Source organism: Diceros bicornis, chromosome 1, assembly GCF_020826845.1.
Source record: "Diceros bicornis minor isolate mBicDic1 chromosome 1, mDicBic1.mat.cur, whole genome shotgun sequence".
Classification (NCBI taxonomy): Eukaryota; Metazoa; Chordata; class Mammalia; order Perissodactyla; family Rhinocerotidae; genus Diceros; species Diceros bicornis.
The window spans coordinates 61,311,482-61,327,238 of NC_080740.1; the positions used below are offsets into that span (position 1 = coordinate 61,311,482).

The following is a 15,757-nucleotide window of genomic DNA, read 5'->3' on the forward strand; positions in this document are numbered from 1 at the left end:
GTGTTTCTTCTTTTTTAAGCATTCTGAGAAAAAGCATTTTAGGTGATATCTTAAAAAGTCAAATTATAATTTATGCTTTTTTATAATTTAAAAGGAATGCAAGTGAAGTTATTAGTGGTATTTAATATTTTTACATCTAAAGTCAGAAAGTCAGTATGTAAGACAGTTGTGGTCTCAACATGTTGATTTATCTGCTGATCACTAAGGGTCACTGGTCATAGCTAATGTTTGGCTAGAACCATGTAACATATAGAAAAGACAAAGCAACTAATTTTAGTTATATCAGGGCTTTTGTTTGGAAACAACAGACTAATTCAGTGATGGTTAGAAAAGAAACATTGTTTCAATTTATTTGGAAGATGCTTTGTTCTGGGTAATTGTAGTTCTCGATGTTAAGTTATTGCCAAAGGTATAAAATTTTCAAACATTACCAAATGATCCTGTGTAAGATATTACACTTTCTCATTAGGACACAAGGTACTGATTATAATTCCAAATCACAAACTCGCATAAAAATAATCATTTCATTGGATATTAAAGAATCTCGAAAGAGCCACATCATCATTGCTTTGCCTACTGTCATAAGGTTGTTATAAGACTAAATTAAAAATATGTGAAGACACTTTATGTCATAAATTACTATAAAAGGTCTTAAAATTATCTTTAATGATTTAAGAGTAACTATGTTCATTTAAGACTTATGCTCCAGATCCCAGATTTTATAGGGCTTAATGAAAGTTCATTGTGAATGGAAAATAAGTCTTGTTCCAGGCCTTTTTTATAGTAAGGAAAATGAAAACAATACCACGGTGATTATCAGAACAAAATGCATTAATAATCCCCAAGAGTTTCCTAAGATATATTATTTTTCTTTGTACAAAATTACATGTTTTATAAATCAGTGTAATAGTTTTCTACAGATAGCTCAGTCAAATCAACCATGCTCACACTTTTAGACAACCAACCACATTCAATCATGAATTCCATTGCCAAAAATTTGAGATTGACAAATTTAAAACACAGCATGTCGGTTAACATTTAAACACAACAGCTTATGCGATAAGAAACATCTCAAATCTCCTTATTGAAAACATTCTAAACCTTCAATTAGGAATGACAGCAATAAAAAATTGAAGTAGTGTTCTTCTAAATAAAAGATATTATATAAATAATAGATTATAGGTAGTTTACATTAAGACACACAAGAACCAAGGTTTCTTTTGATAAGAAATAACTAAGCTTTTTAAAGGAATAGAACATAGCCTAAATCTAAGTCTATATTCTTCCCCCAACAAGAAAAGCTTCCTACTTAAACAGGAAAGAAAAGTGACACCTCAGTGTTAGGATATACCTTTAACAGAAAAAGTATTTTAAAGAGAGTTTTAAATAAAATCTTCAATGACTAGTTAATGGCAACAATGAATATCACTAACACTTACGAAAAAACTTGCAATGGTTATGTACAAATAAATCACAGTATCTGCGATGCCTTTAAAAAAAAAACCACTGATTAATCAATCTTGTGTCTCTACAATCACATTGTTATATTTTCCTTCACACCTAAAATGTGATATATAATCCAGTATTTATCTGAATTGCGGGTGCGGGTATGGGGTACAGAACTTAACCTCTACCAACAGATACATCTAAATTTAGAACTTTTTCCTGTTAATTCTATTTTAACAGACCTTTTTGAGGTGAATCAGAAATGTCAGTGTACTTATAAATGACTGAGAAAAAAGACGACGGAAACAAATGAAACGATAGCTGAGAACTGAAGCTTAACAATGGCGGCCATCATCTATCTATTTGAGAACTTGTAGGAACATTTGAAAGTAAAATTTTGTTTTGCACCACATTGCCATCAATTCCTTTCTTAAAGAGATGGATCAGCAAGCAGACAGAACTTGTCTCCTTTAGGTCGGGAACCCTGTGGGCAAGTCCCACGTCTAACACTACGAATAGGTAACACTGTTCATTGCATTGCTTTAGCAATCTCAAAACTCAAATTTTTCAACAGAAGGTTCAGTTTGAAGAAAAGGGCTCATTGTTACTTCTTCTAATTTTTAACTCTTTAGTCTCCTCAAGCTAACACTTCACAAAGGTACAAATACAGCAGCACAAGTCTTGATTATGTCAAGTATTAAGAGTAGTTTTCATTGGAATGTAAGAGCATATTCTAAAACAGCTTAAATGAACATGCACAATACATATATTGCCAGACATTCTACTCCCTTGAATTTATACAATTTTTTCTTAAGATACCTGTTAATGAGCAATATTATTTTAAATTTTTAAATAAAATCTTTAATCACCAGCCAATGGGATATTGAATACCATTATTTCAGGAAAAAACTTGAAATGGTTATGTACAGATAAATCGCTTAGGTTCTCTACCATGCATGCCTACTTTCAAAAGACCACTTAAACTTATTCACATGAAAAAGCACACGAATCACTGGAGAACACATACAAATAAATGAAGATTTAAATCTATCAGTCTAAGTACGTACCATTCTTAAGAAATAAAAAAGCATTAATCTTACCTTGAATAGCCATTAGAAAAAACCGATCGACCAGAAAAGTTCAAAGTCCCCAAGGAGGTCAAGTTGTCATCTCCAGATCCTTGGCACCTATTCCAGTTTTCTGAACTAACAGGAATTGGTGGAATGACATTAAAAATAGGCTTCTGATCCTGCTGTTGAGAAAGTGATGCTGTATTCATGTCATAGTGGTACATCTGTCCCCCAGAGGTACTCACACCATGAACAGAAATGGCAGACATTTTACTACCAATTATAGTTGCCCCAGAAAAGCTTGCCTGACAGTAAACTGGGCCCAGTTTCTCCTGCTTAACTACTCCAGGGGTGCAGAGTTCGATGAAATCTTCTTTTTCTGTTTTCACTTGGGGCAATGGCACACTGCTGGGGCTTGATAAGATCAGATCTCCATTATCCTTAATTTTAGGTTTAGTGTCCGGTAAAACAAGAGGCTTACAGTCCTCATTCGAGTTTCCTTCCAAGAGGAATGGATCATCGTCTCCTGCCAAAGGAGAAAGCAAACAGTTTTCATCTATCAAGAGGTCTGATCTCCAAGGACTCTCATTCGTCTCTTTACCTGGGGACCCAGAAGAAAACTCCAAATCCTGCAAAATGTCAAAGGTTCTTTGGTCTGTGGTATACAACTTCACATTGCCCCCGTTGGTGCCAGTCTGCCCCTTCAAATTTTGCTGTTCTGAAGACACATCAGAGTGAGTTTTTGGAAACTCCTTCTCTGTGGGGGCAGCAGAAACAGCAGTGGACGCTGAACTCTTGGGGTTCTCTGGAACACTGGTCGACCTATTGAGGTTTGCGATGCTTTCTTCCAGAAGCCGAAAGTCTGTTTCCCCAGAGGGAAGGTTGATTTGGCCCTGCTGTGGGAATCCCAGGTCATTTCCCATCACTTTTGTTTCTGTCTCTCCCATATACAGTCCCATTGAGAGTGAAACTGCCTTGGACAGATCTGGCTGCGGCACATTGCTTCCTGAGCCTTTTGGAAAATCAACCAAAAGTCTCTGCTGCTTGGAGTCTGACTGAGAAGCAGCAGCCAGTGAGGGTGAAGACGCAGAACTCTTCACAGTAGCTCCTCCCCTTAGGGTTTTATAGAAGTCCATCACATTTCCCCTCTCCCGACCAAGCACACTGCTGGGGATTTCTTCTCTACTGGGCCGGCTTAATGATTCCTTGGAGTCCATCGGTGAATATCAGCTATAAAAAAAAAAAAAAGAGATGGGGGAAACATAATAAGCTATAAAGTCACATTATCTCTTGATCCGATTAGTAAAAGCCTGTTAAATGAACCTTTTAGTTAACTCCGAATCTAATTTCTTGTTATCAGAAGAGTAGTTTCTGTCTTCCAGAAATAAAAAAGCTGTGTCCCCTGCTCCCATTCCGTGTGCCACATTTAAAAGTACAATGAAGTCCATTTGCACAGCTGAGGACAAAACTGTATCAAACTAAGCTTGACTATTCATGCTGCCACTCACAGAACTGTCACTTTCTTAATCAGAGACATTATAATTCATTATTTCTGATTATTCTAAAGATTCAAGTTGATGTCAAAGTACTTAATTAAAAAAAAAAGTATGACCATTAAAATTCCTACCTCTTTTCAATCAATCAAGGCTGTTTGCTTTTCTGAAAACCAATACACACAAAATTTGATAAATACTATTCCTGAACTCTCTATCTCTAATCACTCCCAAATTCCCATCCTACCAGCTAGTTACACATTCAATCCTTTTAGTACAATCTACTGGTGAAGCACACACACTTTATTTGAAAAATACACAATGATGCTCTGCTCATCTTCCAATAGGCTAGGAAAAGGCTCTTCTTTTTAACCCATATTTCTTACCAAATGTGCCTATCTAATAATGCCTGCCTTCAAACTTTGGGCATACAAAATGAAATACTTTGTATATAGGCCAACTAAAATTTAGATTTTAAAAAGCAGAATAGACTATGTAGTAGGTTCTCACTACAATTTTAGCTTATTTAAATATAACAAATATAGTGCTCGCAACCCTTACAGCACAATAAGATCTAAATGAAGCTACATTTTTAACTGCTTAAGACCCTCAGTACGAAATACTATTATATCTCTAAATTAAGATCCTTCCTTTCCAAACATCGAAGTACTGAAAACTAGAAAAACCTGGAACTTAAAATCACATTCGTATAAATCCAGGTAAAATAATATCCAATAAAATGCTCAGAATAATTTTCTCCGAATTCTAAATCGTCACCTATCCCAAGTGTGAGCCGATTCTCAAGAGGATTAGGTTGCTAGTTATTGTTAATAATCAGGATGTTTCAAGAGGCAGGCAAAAACTTCGATAAACACATTTGCCACATTATAATCAAATCCCGTCCAATGAAAGGCAACTTTTCCTGTACGCAGACTTTAAGAAGCATAAACGTCTCTGGCACTTACTGAAAGTGGAGTGTGAGGAACGTAGAAAGAGGGGTGGGGACCTGCCACTACAAAACGTGAGGGTGCTTATCTCCCCACCCCTCTGCGGTGTTTATCTGATAACGATCTCTAAACACAGGGTATCAAATGGAGCCTAATGCATTTCCATGCTGCTTTGACAGTTGCCTTCAAACACGAAACCAAAACAAAAACTTCATAAAACGAAACGATCCCTTAAACACCTTTATCCCCCAGTTTAAACTGCAAATGACCCTGTCACATTAATTGGCCTTAATAAACCATGCCAAGGGACCTTAAGTGGTATTACAAGGCTGCAATTATCAAGTCTGCAACCTCAAACGTCAAACTACCGCTTGTCAAAAATCGTCACACAAAACTATTACGGTTAGGGAGAGTCTTTTTCTAAAAGGGCCACTTAGAAACGTCACGCTCGAAATGATGCCAAGCGCTAAAGAACAAAAACCCTCTCCCGGGGTAGAAAAAAGTGCGACGATAAAAAAGAAATGTGTCCAGACCCGTTGAGTTCTCCGACACGCCCACTTCTACCAGATAACGCCAGCCCTGGCCGAAGTCTCCAAGTTGCAGGCTGTCAGCCCCCTGCATGTGTACACTCACTCACACACACACACACACACACACAGCGCGCCCGCCAGAAAGGAGACGCGCTGGGGCCTCGACACAAACCCTGATCGCGCTCGGGCGCACTAGGGTGGAGTGGAAATATTCGGGCGAGTAGAATTCAGACGCGGCTTACGTTCACCATAAAAATGAGTGTCTGGGCGGCCCCCGCGGTGGGGGGGGGGGGGGAGAAACGGGACTTGGAAAGAAAAAAAACAGAGGCCAGGTCCGCGCCAGGGAGCGAGAGGCTTGAAACCCGGGGCGGCTCGACGAGGCTCCGCTCGCAGAGAGCTCTGGTTCCTCCCCCTCGGACCGGCCGGGGAACGGCGGCCGAGGGGGAGGAAGAGGCCAGCGCTGTCACCCTCGCGCTGCCCTTTCGTCACCGTCACTCGGCCCTCGCCGGCCCCCACCCTCACTCCCCGAAGCTAATAAAAGTTTGCAGGCTCCCGCGGCGGCCCCCGAGCCGGGCCCCCGTCCCCGGCCAGCACCTGGGGGCGCGAGCGGCGGCGCGGGCCCCAGCCCCCCGCCCACCCCGCCTCTTACCTCCGGCAGAGGCGCCGCTCACCCGCCACCGTCCGCAGCTCCCACCGCAGCGGAGATAAACAACTTAGCGTGTGAAAGCGGGAGGAGCAGAAGGGAGATTTTTTTTTCTAAAAAAAGGAAGTAAACAGCCGCCCCCTTGTCCAAGGGGGGAGGGGAGAGCCCCTATTTAAGAAAGTCTCCCATTTCCCGGCTGACACGCCAGCCCCCCGCCCATCTCGGCGGGCCAGGGCTCGCGGGCGCGCGTCCTCCGTCCCGGCGCCCCGCCGCTTCGGCCGCTCCGGCTGCGGCGTCTCCTTCCACCCACTAGACTCCGTCCCCGACGGGCGGGCGGTGACTCGGGCTCCAGTCACAGACTCGAGCTCGCAAAATGGAGGAGGAGGAGGAGGGGAGGGAGCGCGGACACGCGAAAGGGCCGCCCGACCGCGGCGAGCGAGCGAGCGGGACCGAGCGGGGGGCGGGCCGAGGCGGCGCCACGGCGCGCACACACTCGCACACACACGCGCTCCCACTCCACCCCCGGCCGCTCCCCGCCCGAGGGGCCGCGCCGCGGCGGCGGGGAACGGTGCAACCTGTTGGCGACGCTCGGCAACTGCAGGGGCGACCGCGGCCCCCGCCCCCACGCCCTCAGCGGGGTCCCCGCCACCCTGGCCCCGACGGCGCCCGCACGCCCGCAGCCCCGGCGCTGCCTCCGCGATGCAGCCCGCCGCCCTGAGCGCGCGGGGCTGCTCCTCGCCCACCCCCCATTCCCCAGGAAAAAGGAGACGCGGCGGAGGCCGACCTGGGCTCTCTAGGGCGGGCTTAAGAGGGAAGCGGAGTTTCTCTAGTTTCCCTTCTTGCTGCCTCCTTCCCGCCCCCGCCCAGCTCCGCGACTCCCGACCCACTCGGGAGCTTGCCCTGTCCCTCGGCGGCAAGCGCCGCCAGCGCCCCTTGCGGGTGACAGCGGGCTGGCTAGGGGCGCCGGGGCGCGGCCCGCAGCAGAGCCGCGGGGGTGGTCCGCGCCGCCGTCCCAGGGTCCGAGTTGCGCGAAGTGTGTCACTTCGCACGGGGCTACAGGGTTGCACGGAACGGTGCCGCAGCGTCTCGGCCGCGCTCTGGGCCGGACGGCCAGACACGCCCTCTGAGGAAGCTTAAAAGAGGGGAGGGCAGCGGAGGGGTCGGCGCATACGTACTCTGGGCTCGGCGAGGAGTCGCGTGCCGGCAGGTCCCCCACCCCCGCATGGTCTGGGCGGCCCTGTCTGCAGCCGCCGACGCCGTGCTCTCGCGCCGGAGCGAAGTTGCAAAGCAGAACCCACCCTCCCCCGCGCCCCGACCGTCCCCCACCCTCTTCCCCAAGTCTGCGAGGCGGCGGCGGCGGCGGCAGAAGGAGGCGCCGCCTGCCAAGTTCAACCCCCACCCCTCCCTCCCAGCGCGCTCACACTTGAAGGAAGTTGTACGCCAAATGCAAAACCTCCGGCGAGCTGGATTTCTTTGCACTTTAATATTTTTTTTAAAGGAAAGTAGGGGGTGGCAGGCCTAAAAGCAAGTTGCAGCGAAATAGTAAGTTGCTTGCAAAGTACGCCCTCTCAGCCCCCCACCCCCCAAACTCCTGACCTCTCCTTCCAGCCCCTCGGAGCCCGCGTCCGAGTTTCCCGTGCAGGCCCCTCCCCCGAATCTTGACATTTTGCTGCGCTCCAGGAGTCGCCCACCCTTTCGTGGTCAAGGGACCCCTGCCCCTCCAGATAAAACACACGCAGCTTTAAAATGTCAGCATTAAACTCCGTCCAGCTGTTCCCGTTACGCACCTCCCCCTCAGTCCGAGGGAAACACGTGGCCTGTCCCCAAGGACAGGAGCGTGGGGCGAGAGGTGTCCTCGCTGGAGGCCCCCTCCCCAGCCCGCTTCCCCAGCTCGCCGCGGCCGGAGGGCTTGGGCGACGCCGGGACGAGCCTCCTACCTTGTGCGGCACATATTATGATTTTTGTGACTCGGGGAAAAGTTGTGCAGTGTTGCTTTAGGATTTGGGGAGGTAACTTATGCGCCCCCACAGGTGACAGCGCTTGCCAGCTCCCGACGGGGGCGGAGGCTGCCGCAGCTCCACCTAGTCCCTGGCCGGGCGCTCAGCCGCAGCCACTCTCTCCTCAGGCCGCGCTCAGCCTCTGGCGGCCGCCGCCTGCGCTCTGACATCTTGAAGCGGATTGGGGAAGCGCATGCCGGAAGCCGGCCGCCGCCATCTTGGTAAAGGACGGTGACGCCGCCCGGCCGCGCGTCCACCATCTTGGCAAAGGTTCTAGATCGCGGGCAGCCCAAGTCGTTCTTCTTCGATTCTGAAGAGTAAACGCTGTCTCATGCGTCGACCCATATGAAAGGAAAGGAGTAGGCTTTTGGCAAGCTGCCTGTCCGGAGACGATCTACACGGGCAGCCTCCAGACGATTCTGGGCCGCCATCTTGGCAAAGGAAGCGACGCTCGCCGCCTCGGGGAAGAGAAGCAAGAACTTTGCCAACGTAGAACCTCAGCCGGTAGAGTTTTTATGAAGGGCCCTCAACAATCCAGTTATTAACAGAAGCTCCTTGTGGATCCAGAAGTGATGACTCCTCTTTTCCTTTCCCTTGGAGCAAGTCAACTAGAAGGAGGCCCTTGCCTTGGGTGCTCATGGTGGACCCTAAATGAGAATTTACTCCGAGAACACTACATTGCCTACTTGCCAGTTTCTCCACCTTCTAAGTCTCTAGTACTAGAATCAGATGTCTTCCGTGGATTCAGTCCCCAAACCACCAATAGTTTCGTGAGAAAAATATCAAGACCCAAACGTAGAGTAACATGTTATCGATGTTTTAAAAATGAGTTAAATAACGCATGCTACTATGATTATCTTTGTACATCTGCTTAAAAGTTATATACCAGAGGTTATTTTTATATACATATAATACGTTATGTATGTAAGTATATATCATATATAATAATTTGTATATTAATATATGTAAAGGGACCATAACAGTTATCTCACATATTGGCTACTTCACCCCATACCATAAACCTGTTTCACAGCTGAATCTCTGCTCTAAGAAAAGAATCCACCTCATCTCTCTTACCTGTTGGAACTCTAGGTGGCGGATACTCTGCCTTTAGATAATTTCCAATTCTATAAGAGCTCCCAATGAACTTTCTCCCTACTCATTTTTTCTGCAGGTTCAGCAGATCATCTTAAAGTGGAGGAAGACTCACATTGTTTTAAATTAAAAATTGCCGTTGAAAACACTTTCAACTTAATTAAAGTGTGAAATTTTCCTCATTTTTCCCCGTCAGTGGTCTAAATATGCCTGTTAATTTTTTGATTTGATAGAAAAAATTCTCATTCTTTAGTCTTTCACATTAATTTGAAAGCATACTTCAATTTAACCCAACGTCTGTTTTTCAGAGGTAGAATAGTTACGCTTTATGGCTAACATTTATTGACTTCTCCACTCTACTGCCCACTTTTGCTGACAACAGCTGATTGAGATAGGTATTATTATAATTTTTCAACATGAGGAGACTGAGGCTTGCAGAGGTTGATGCATATCCGAGGTCACACAGCTTGTAAGTGTGGAGGGTAGAATTAAACAATATTAAAAGTTTTTCTTCACTGATCTCATAATTTCCATGAAAGAGTATATCAACCCCATGATAGGCTTGTAATAAGTGTGCATGGAATTTAATTCAAGAGATAAAGTCCAGTGGACCAAAAAGGACATGAGATTAAGCGTTGTAATAATAACATCAATTCTAACAGTAGTTAGCATTTATTGAGCATCTACTGCCTGCCAGGCACTATTGAAAGTATTTTATACACACTATCTTAAGTCTTTAGGTATGACAATTACTAATCTGTAACCCTGGGAAGTTATAGTTCCCATAAGAGAAGAAATAGGATGAATCCCCATATGTGGGGGAATATATTTGATTGTCTCAGAAGTAGAGGTGGGAAGGAAGGTGATATATCCAAACTCCATCAAGGCAGGGACCTAATCTGTCTTGTTCATTGCTGTATGCTGTACTCCTAGAACAGAGCCCCGTGTATAGTGGGCACTCAGCAAATATTTTACAGAGTTATAATAATAACGTTGAGTCAACTAGGCATAATATCACTTTTACTAGGTTGTTGTGGAGGCCAAATGAGTTAATGAAAAGTGTACAAATATTATTCAAGATCCTCATTTTTATTGTCTTGTGTTTAAACACCTGAGTGCTCCCCAATAAAAAAAAGAAGACCCATTATTGTGTGTTCTTATCGTGTCCTGTACTTTACTTTGGTAGCACATTTCAATAATAGTTCATTATTTGTGGGTTCACTTGTTAAATTTCTGTCTCCCCGACTAGAACATAAGCTCTGTGAAGGAAGAGCCTGAGTCTTTTCCACCACTATATCACTAGCAAATAGTAGGTGCTCATTGAATGAATGAATGGAGTCTGAGACTATATCCTAAGGCCAATAAAATCTTAAACCTGAATAGTAACCACACTACCTTTTATATTTATGCAGCAATTGATGTATTATCTGAGTTCTCCCATTCTGTTCATCTGTTTTATCATTTCCATTCCCCGTAAAATAATCCAAGCCTCACTTCCAGATTACTCCTCCAAAACATCAATTAAATCATGCCATGCTCCTGTTCAAGTATCTACAATAACTCCCTATTCCAGGGATATACGGATCCCAACTCCCATTCTGGTATTTAAGACTGTCATCTTTCACCTGCCCCTTTCTAGAAGGCTTTCTAGATGCGATTGGACTGGTATTAAATTAAATTAAAAAGTCAGTTAAAGCAAAGGAATAATAAAAAAAAAATGATACTTGCAAATTTTAAGCTTTAAAACCTAAAACCTATAATTGAACATTTATTTTGTAATTCTTTAATGAAGGTCTAAAGTCTTGGTGAACCCACTGACTGGAGTTCCACGTCCTTCTCCGTGTATAAGCTACACCCACACTGCATCAGTACAGCATAGCAGTTGAGAGCCAAACTGGCTGGCTGGCCTCCACCACTATGAGGAATGTAACCTTGGGCAACCTAACTCTCTGCGCCTCAGTTTCCATCATCTGTAAAATGGAGATGATAATAGTACTAACTCAAGTTATTATAAATATTTAACAAGTTTTATATATGTGAAGTGCTTAGACTAATTCCTGAAACATATTAAGTATTTAATCATCATTAGCAACTTATTAATATTATTAATATGTAGTATTACTATTTTACCCAGTTTTTTAAAAAGTGGAGCAAAAAATTAAAAGTACTTACAAAATAATGAATGTAGATTTCTAAATCTTTATGATTCATCCCCCCTGCCCTTGCCCCAATCTTTTAAAGTTGTCTTACGTTCACTTAATTTGACAGTGATTACTTATATGGTATCTTTCCATTAGATTTTATAAAATAACAACTATTTCTTTTTTTACTCATATTTCATCATTATACTTAACATTTAAGTAAATTAAGTAATTACAATAACAAACACAAATGGAATAAACATGTTTTGGGGGGGAAAACACAAGGAGCTGTTGGTAAGCATACAGCTTAACCGGCAGGAGCAGAAATGTGTGGAGTACAAGAAGTAACCCTGGCTCCAGTGTTCAGCATGCCTGGGGCATCACTCGGTGTGTTTTCCAGGGAGAATGGAGAACTTGGATTACTTGAGCTGAATGCACTGAGCAGTGTTGGCTGAGAGATTCTCAAAAAGAAAGAGCATAGCATATATCACATTCATTCCCACCTCTACATTGTTTATCACATGTATTTCCTCTTACATAAGGACACCACCTTGTGACTTGTTTTCCTATGGCCATGATTCCTTGTCATGGCTGTAGTTTCCATGTATTCTCTTATCTTTCTATTTCCTCCACACACTCTTTAAATCGGTGATGTTAAATGTAAATTAGAATCAAATTTTTACCATATTTGTATGTATTAATAAATTTGAATATGTAAATTTAATATTAAGCCAATACAAGCAGCTTTGCAGGTTGTCAGAACTTACTTTAAAAAAATTATTCCTGCAGCTATCATAGCTATTAGATGCCTCTTTAAAATATTATCTTGCCTTGGGGAAATACTTCTATTCTTGTTTAACTTTATAAGGTAAGAGGTTCAAAGGAACCATGCTGAGCTTTGAATGCCCTCTCTCTCTCTGCTTCAATATTTGCATTTTACACCAGACATGCTTATTATAAACAATTCACACCAGTACAGCAAGTTCTTAATCATAATGAATTCCACTTTGGTACTTCTCTTGTAATTAGAATTAACTTAACATTCCTCCATGAACTGGGAAATGCTAAATTGTTACCAGCATCCCTGGTGTTTTGCTGCTTCTGGTGATGGTTTCAGTGATATCATCATAAAGCAACCTAAAATATCACAATTTGTGTTTGTATGTGTGACGTGCTCTTTGGGTGTCCTGTTAAGTCTGTATTCTTTATGCTAGCAGAACTTAGGTTAAGCGATAGCTGATTCAAGAATGAGGTAAATATCAGCAGATAAACGAGATAAATGTGGCAATAAGCAGGAACCTAATGTTTTTAATGTTTGGAGACATTAGAGCAAGCACACGGAATCATTGTAACGAGTATTACGTACTTTGTTGTTCATTTGTGGCATTTGTGGCTGGCCATTATGTCATTAGCTTTCTTCCTCTTCTGATTTAATCGCCTTTTCTGTCCCATGTTCCTTTGGTAGATTGTTTCAATCTGCTCCATTTCAAGGTGGAATCTTTCAGCTCATTTTTGAGAACCTACATTTCCATTTTGGTGCTTACACCTTATTTATTAATTAGGTCACATGGGGTAATTTTTAACCTAAGTTAGAAATAGTGAGGTTTATAAGATCAAAACATCCTTGATATAGGGATCCCTTAACAAGATATGAATGTACTTTGTATCAGACTCTAAAGTGTTACAAAGGACATTTGTTACAATTTTTAAATATGATGTCAGTATTTGCCAATTAAATTTTCTCTAGCCTCTTGTTTAATTTTCAATATAAGACCTGGGTTTGAAATCCTATTCTGCCACTTACTCACCTGAATGAGCTGGGGCCAGTCGTTTGATTCTTCTCAGCCTTGTTTTTCTATCTGTAAAGGAAGGATGATGATACCTACCCCACCTCTCCCACAGGAAATCTGTAAGGCTTAAATAGGATGATGCATACAAAAGGAGTTTTTAAACACCAAACTTGGTTGGGAAAACAGGGAGGGGTTGTAGAGTTGCTGGATCATCAATTCACTACAACAAAAGTGATGACTAATTTTATCAAAAATCGTCATTGCCTCTCTTCACTCATTCCCCAGATAATCAGTGCAATGGGCATCCTAAAATTCTAAGCAGGAGAGTGACAATTTAGTAGTGTGCTGGAGCCAGGTGTCTCAGCTTGGGAGAGCTGATTGTTAAATTTTCAGGAATTTTATAAGTCAGTTGTTAATCATGGTCGATATTAAAAACTATTTACAAACTTACCATTAAATGAATTATTTTAAAAAACAAAGGCAATACATGCTCAAAACATCACTTCCTAATTATTTCACTACATTTTACTATTATCTGTGCTTTAAAGTTACTTCTGTCTGTTCCGTGTAATGGACATTCTGTATAATGGTGTGGCACAGCGTAGCTCTTCCCAACTCTGCGCCCAGAAATGTCATTGGTAGTTTGAGATCAACCATGGTGGAGTATTTACACTACAGAAATTGGAAAACACTACAAATCAGAGCTTGATTTATGTTGTTGATTGTCTAAACTTAAGAAAGTGATAGAAGAAATTTTAATAATAAACATTAAGCTTAAAAGTGTGTCAGTTTATGACTAACACAAAAAACTAAAGAAATATTTTTCCAGCACCTGAGAACTATTATCTGATCAGCAAAGAAGTCACTCACATCATTGACAAACGAGTGCAGTCCCAACATACATCTTGCTGTTTCCCTATCATCTCACTCATTAATGTAAACAAAAAAATCAACCAACATTCACGCTTGAACTTCAGTGGATGAGCGAAATCTTTGCTGACCTGAACATTAATCAACATTTATTCGTAGTCTGCTTTTGCCAACATGGTTGAATTGCAATTGTGGGTTGACTATGGACACAAGAGTTTGGCAAAAATCATTGAAACCATTCTGTGAAAATCAATGGGCTATATAGAATTTACTATAAAGAGCATTATGTATTTTATTGTTTTTTTTTTGTAAATTGTGTGCTAAACATCCTTTATATCAGTAAAATTTATAATAAATAGATACATAGATACTTCCTCCCACCCCTAGCAGTTAAACATTTATCAGCACACTGATGGACGTAATCTAGTTTACTATTTGAAAAGATCACTCCACCTGTCATGTGGAGCCTGGGGTGCAGGAACGGAAAGAGGAAGCAGGGAGAGCAGTGAGGAGGCAGGCGCACTGGTCCAGGGGAAGATGGAGATTTGCACTGGGGTGGTGGCAGTGGAGGTGGGAAATTATGGTTGGACAGGGGAAGCATTTTGGAGGCCAAAGGAAGGCAAACCAGTCATTCGGCAGCTATGTGGAAAAGATGGACTTGCAGGAACCACCTGTGCTAAAGGAGAGCATCTGGCAAAGACTAAGAAGGCTCAGTGGTTGACGGAAGTGAGTGCATAGAAAGCTGCACCCAAGAAAAGGCATCACGAGCGGCATGTAGAAGGCGGTAAGGAAATAGAGATAGTTTTAGAGTTTAACTAAATATCTTTGAAGCACATGGAGAAAGTTAGGCTTGCTTACCTTGCAGTGGGAGTTGGGAGTGAGGGGGAGAAACTCCAAATACCAGTAACATGTCATAACTGGAGCTCACATACGCAGAAGCTTTCTTACTCATCTAGAAATTTTATTAAGATTTTGCCTGCATAGAGGGATTATTTGTTTATCCCAATGCCTTGATCCTATCCCAATCTACAGATTTTTTTCCCTAGCATTTGCTCATTTTAATTGTAAAACTCTCTCCTACTGAATCACCCTGTGCTACACAGACAGCACTGCCTCTTTTTACACTTCTCACGGCCTCGTTCCCAGTTTTTCTTTGCTATGTCATAAAGAAGGACCTTGCCATAAGCCACCCTGCTGTATTGCCTACTAGTTATCAGCAAGCTTCTGGCTACCACTGCTCTCCCTGCTTCCTCCCTTACAACCTACAACCTAGACACATGACAGGTTTTCTGTTTTGGTTTTAACATTTTGCAACAGAGGTTATTAAATTTTATGGACTTGTAAAAATAGTAAATGTTTTGTAAAAGAAAGAACAACTGCCTTCCATTCACCCACCTTCTCAACCCTAACGACCAGAGAAAGGAAAAATTCTCAAGTAAACAGATACCAATGACTGACACTTTCAGGATTCAGTTTGGATATATCAATTTGGTTTATTTTCATCTTCTGATAATTAGCTATTTTAGTGACACTTTCAATTAATCATAGAATCTTAATTAATAGATGGGACTTTCCTGACTAATTTTCTCTCTCATTCATTCATTCCTTCAGCAAAATACAAATCCTTCAACAAGATAGCGCCTATTACATGTTAAGTCCCAGTGTGAGGCTGCAGGGATATAAAAATGATTGATACAATCTCTACTCTGAAGGAAACTCTGAAGGAAATGGAGAC

General features: G+C 42.6%; 1 protein-coding gene across 4 annotated transcripts in view; it reads right to left on the reverse strand.

Annotated features, from left to right (window-relative positions):
* Positions 1 to 8,193, reverse strand: part of NR3C1 (nuclear receptor subfamily 3 group C member 1) — a 110,442-nt gene extending 102,249 nt beyond the window's left edge. The window contains exons 1-2 of one of the 4 annotated variants that reach the window (XM_058543099.1): positions 8,067 to 8,193; positions 2,547 to 3,746 (exon numbers count right to left, since the gene is read on the reverse strand). In XM_058543099.1, coding sequence (XP_058399082.1) covers positions 2,547 to 3,733 — 1,187 coding nt within the window. In that variant the 5' untranslated portion in view covers positions 3,734 to 3,746; positions 8,067 to 8,193. Of the gene's footprint in view, positions 1 to 2,546; positions 3,747 to 6,135; positions 6,530 to 7,304; positions 7,409 to 7,725; positions 7,874 to 8,066 lie in introns of those variants that run through there. The other 3 variants (XM_058543081.1, XM_058543090.1, XM_058543072.1) reach the window with 3 other exon arrangements.
* Positions 8,194 to 15,757: the final 7,564 nt, after the last annotated feature.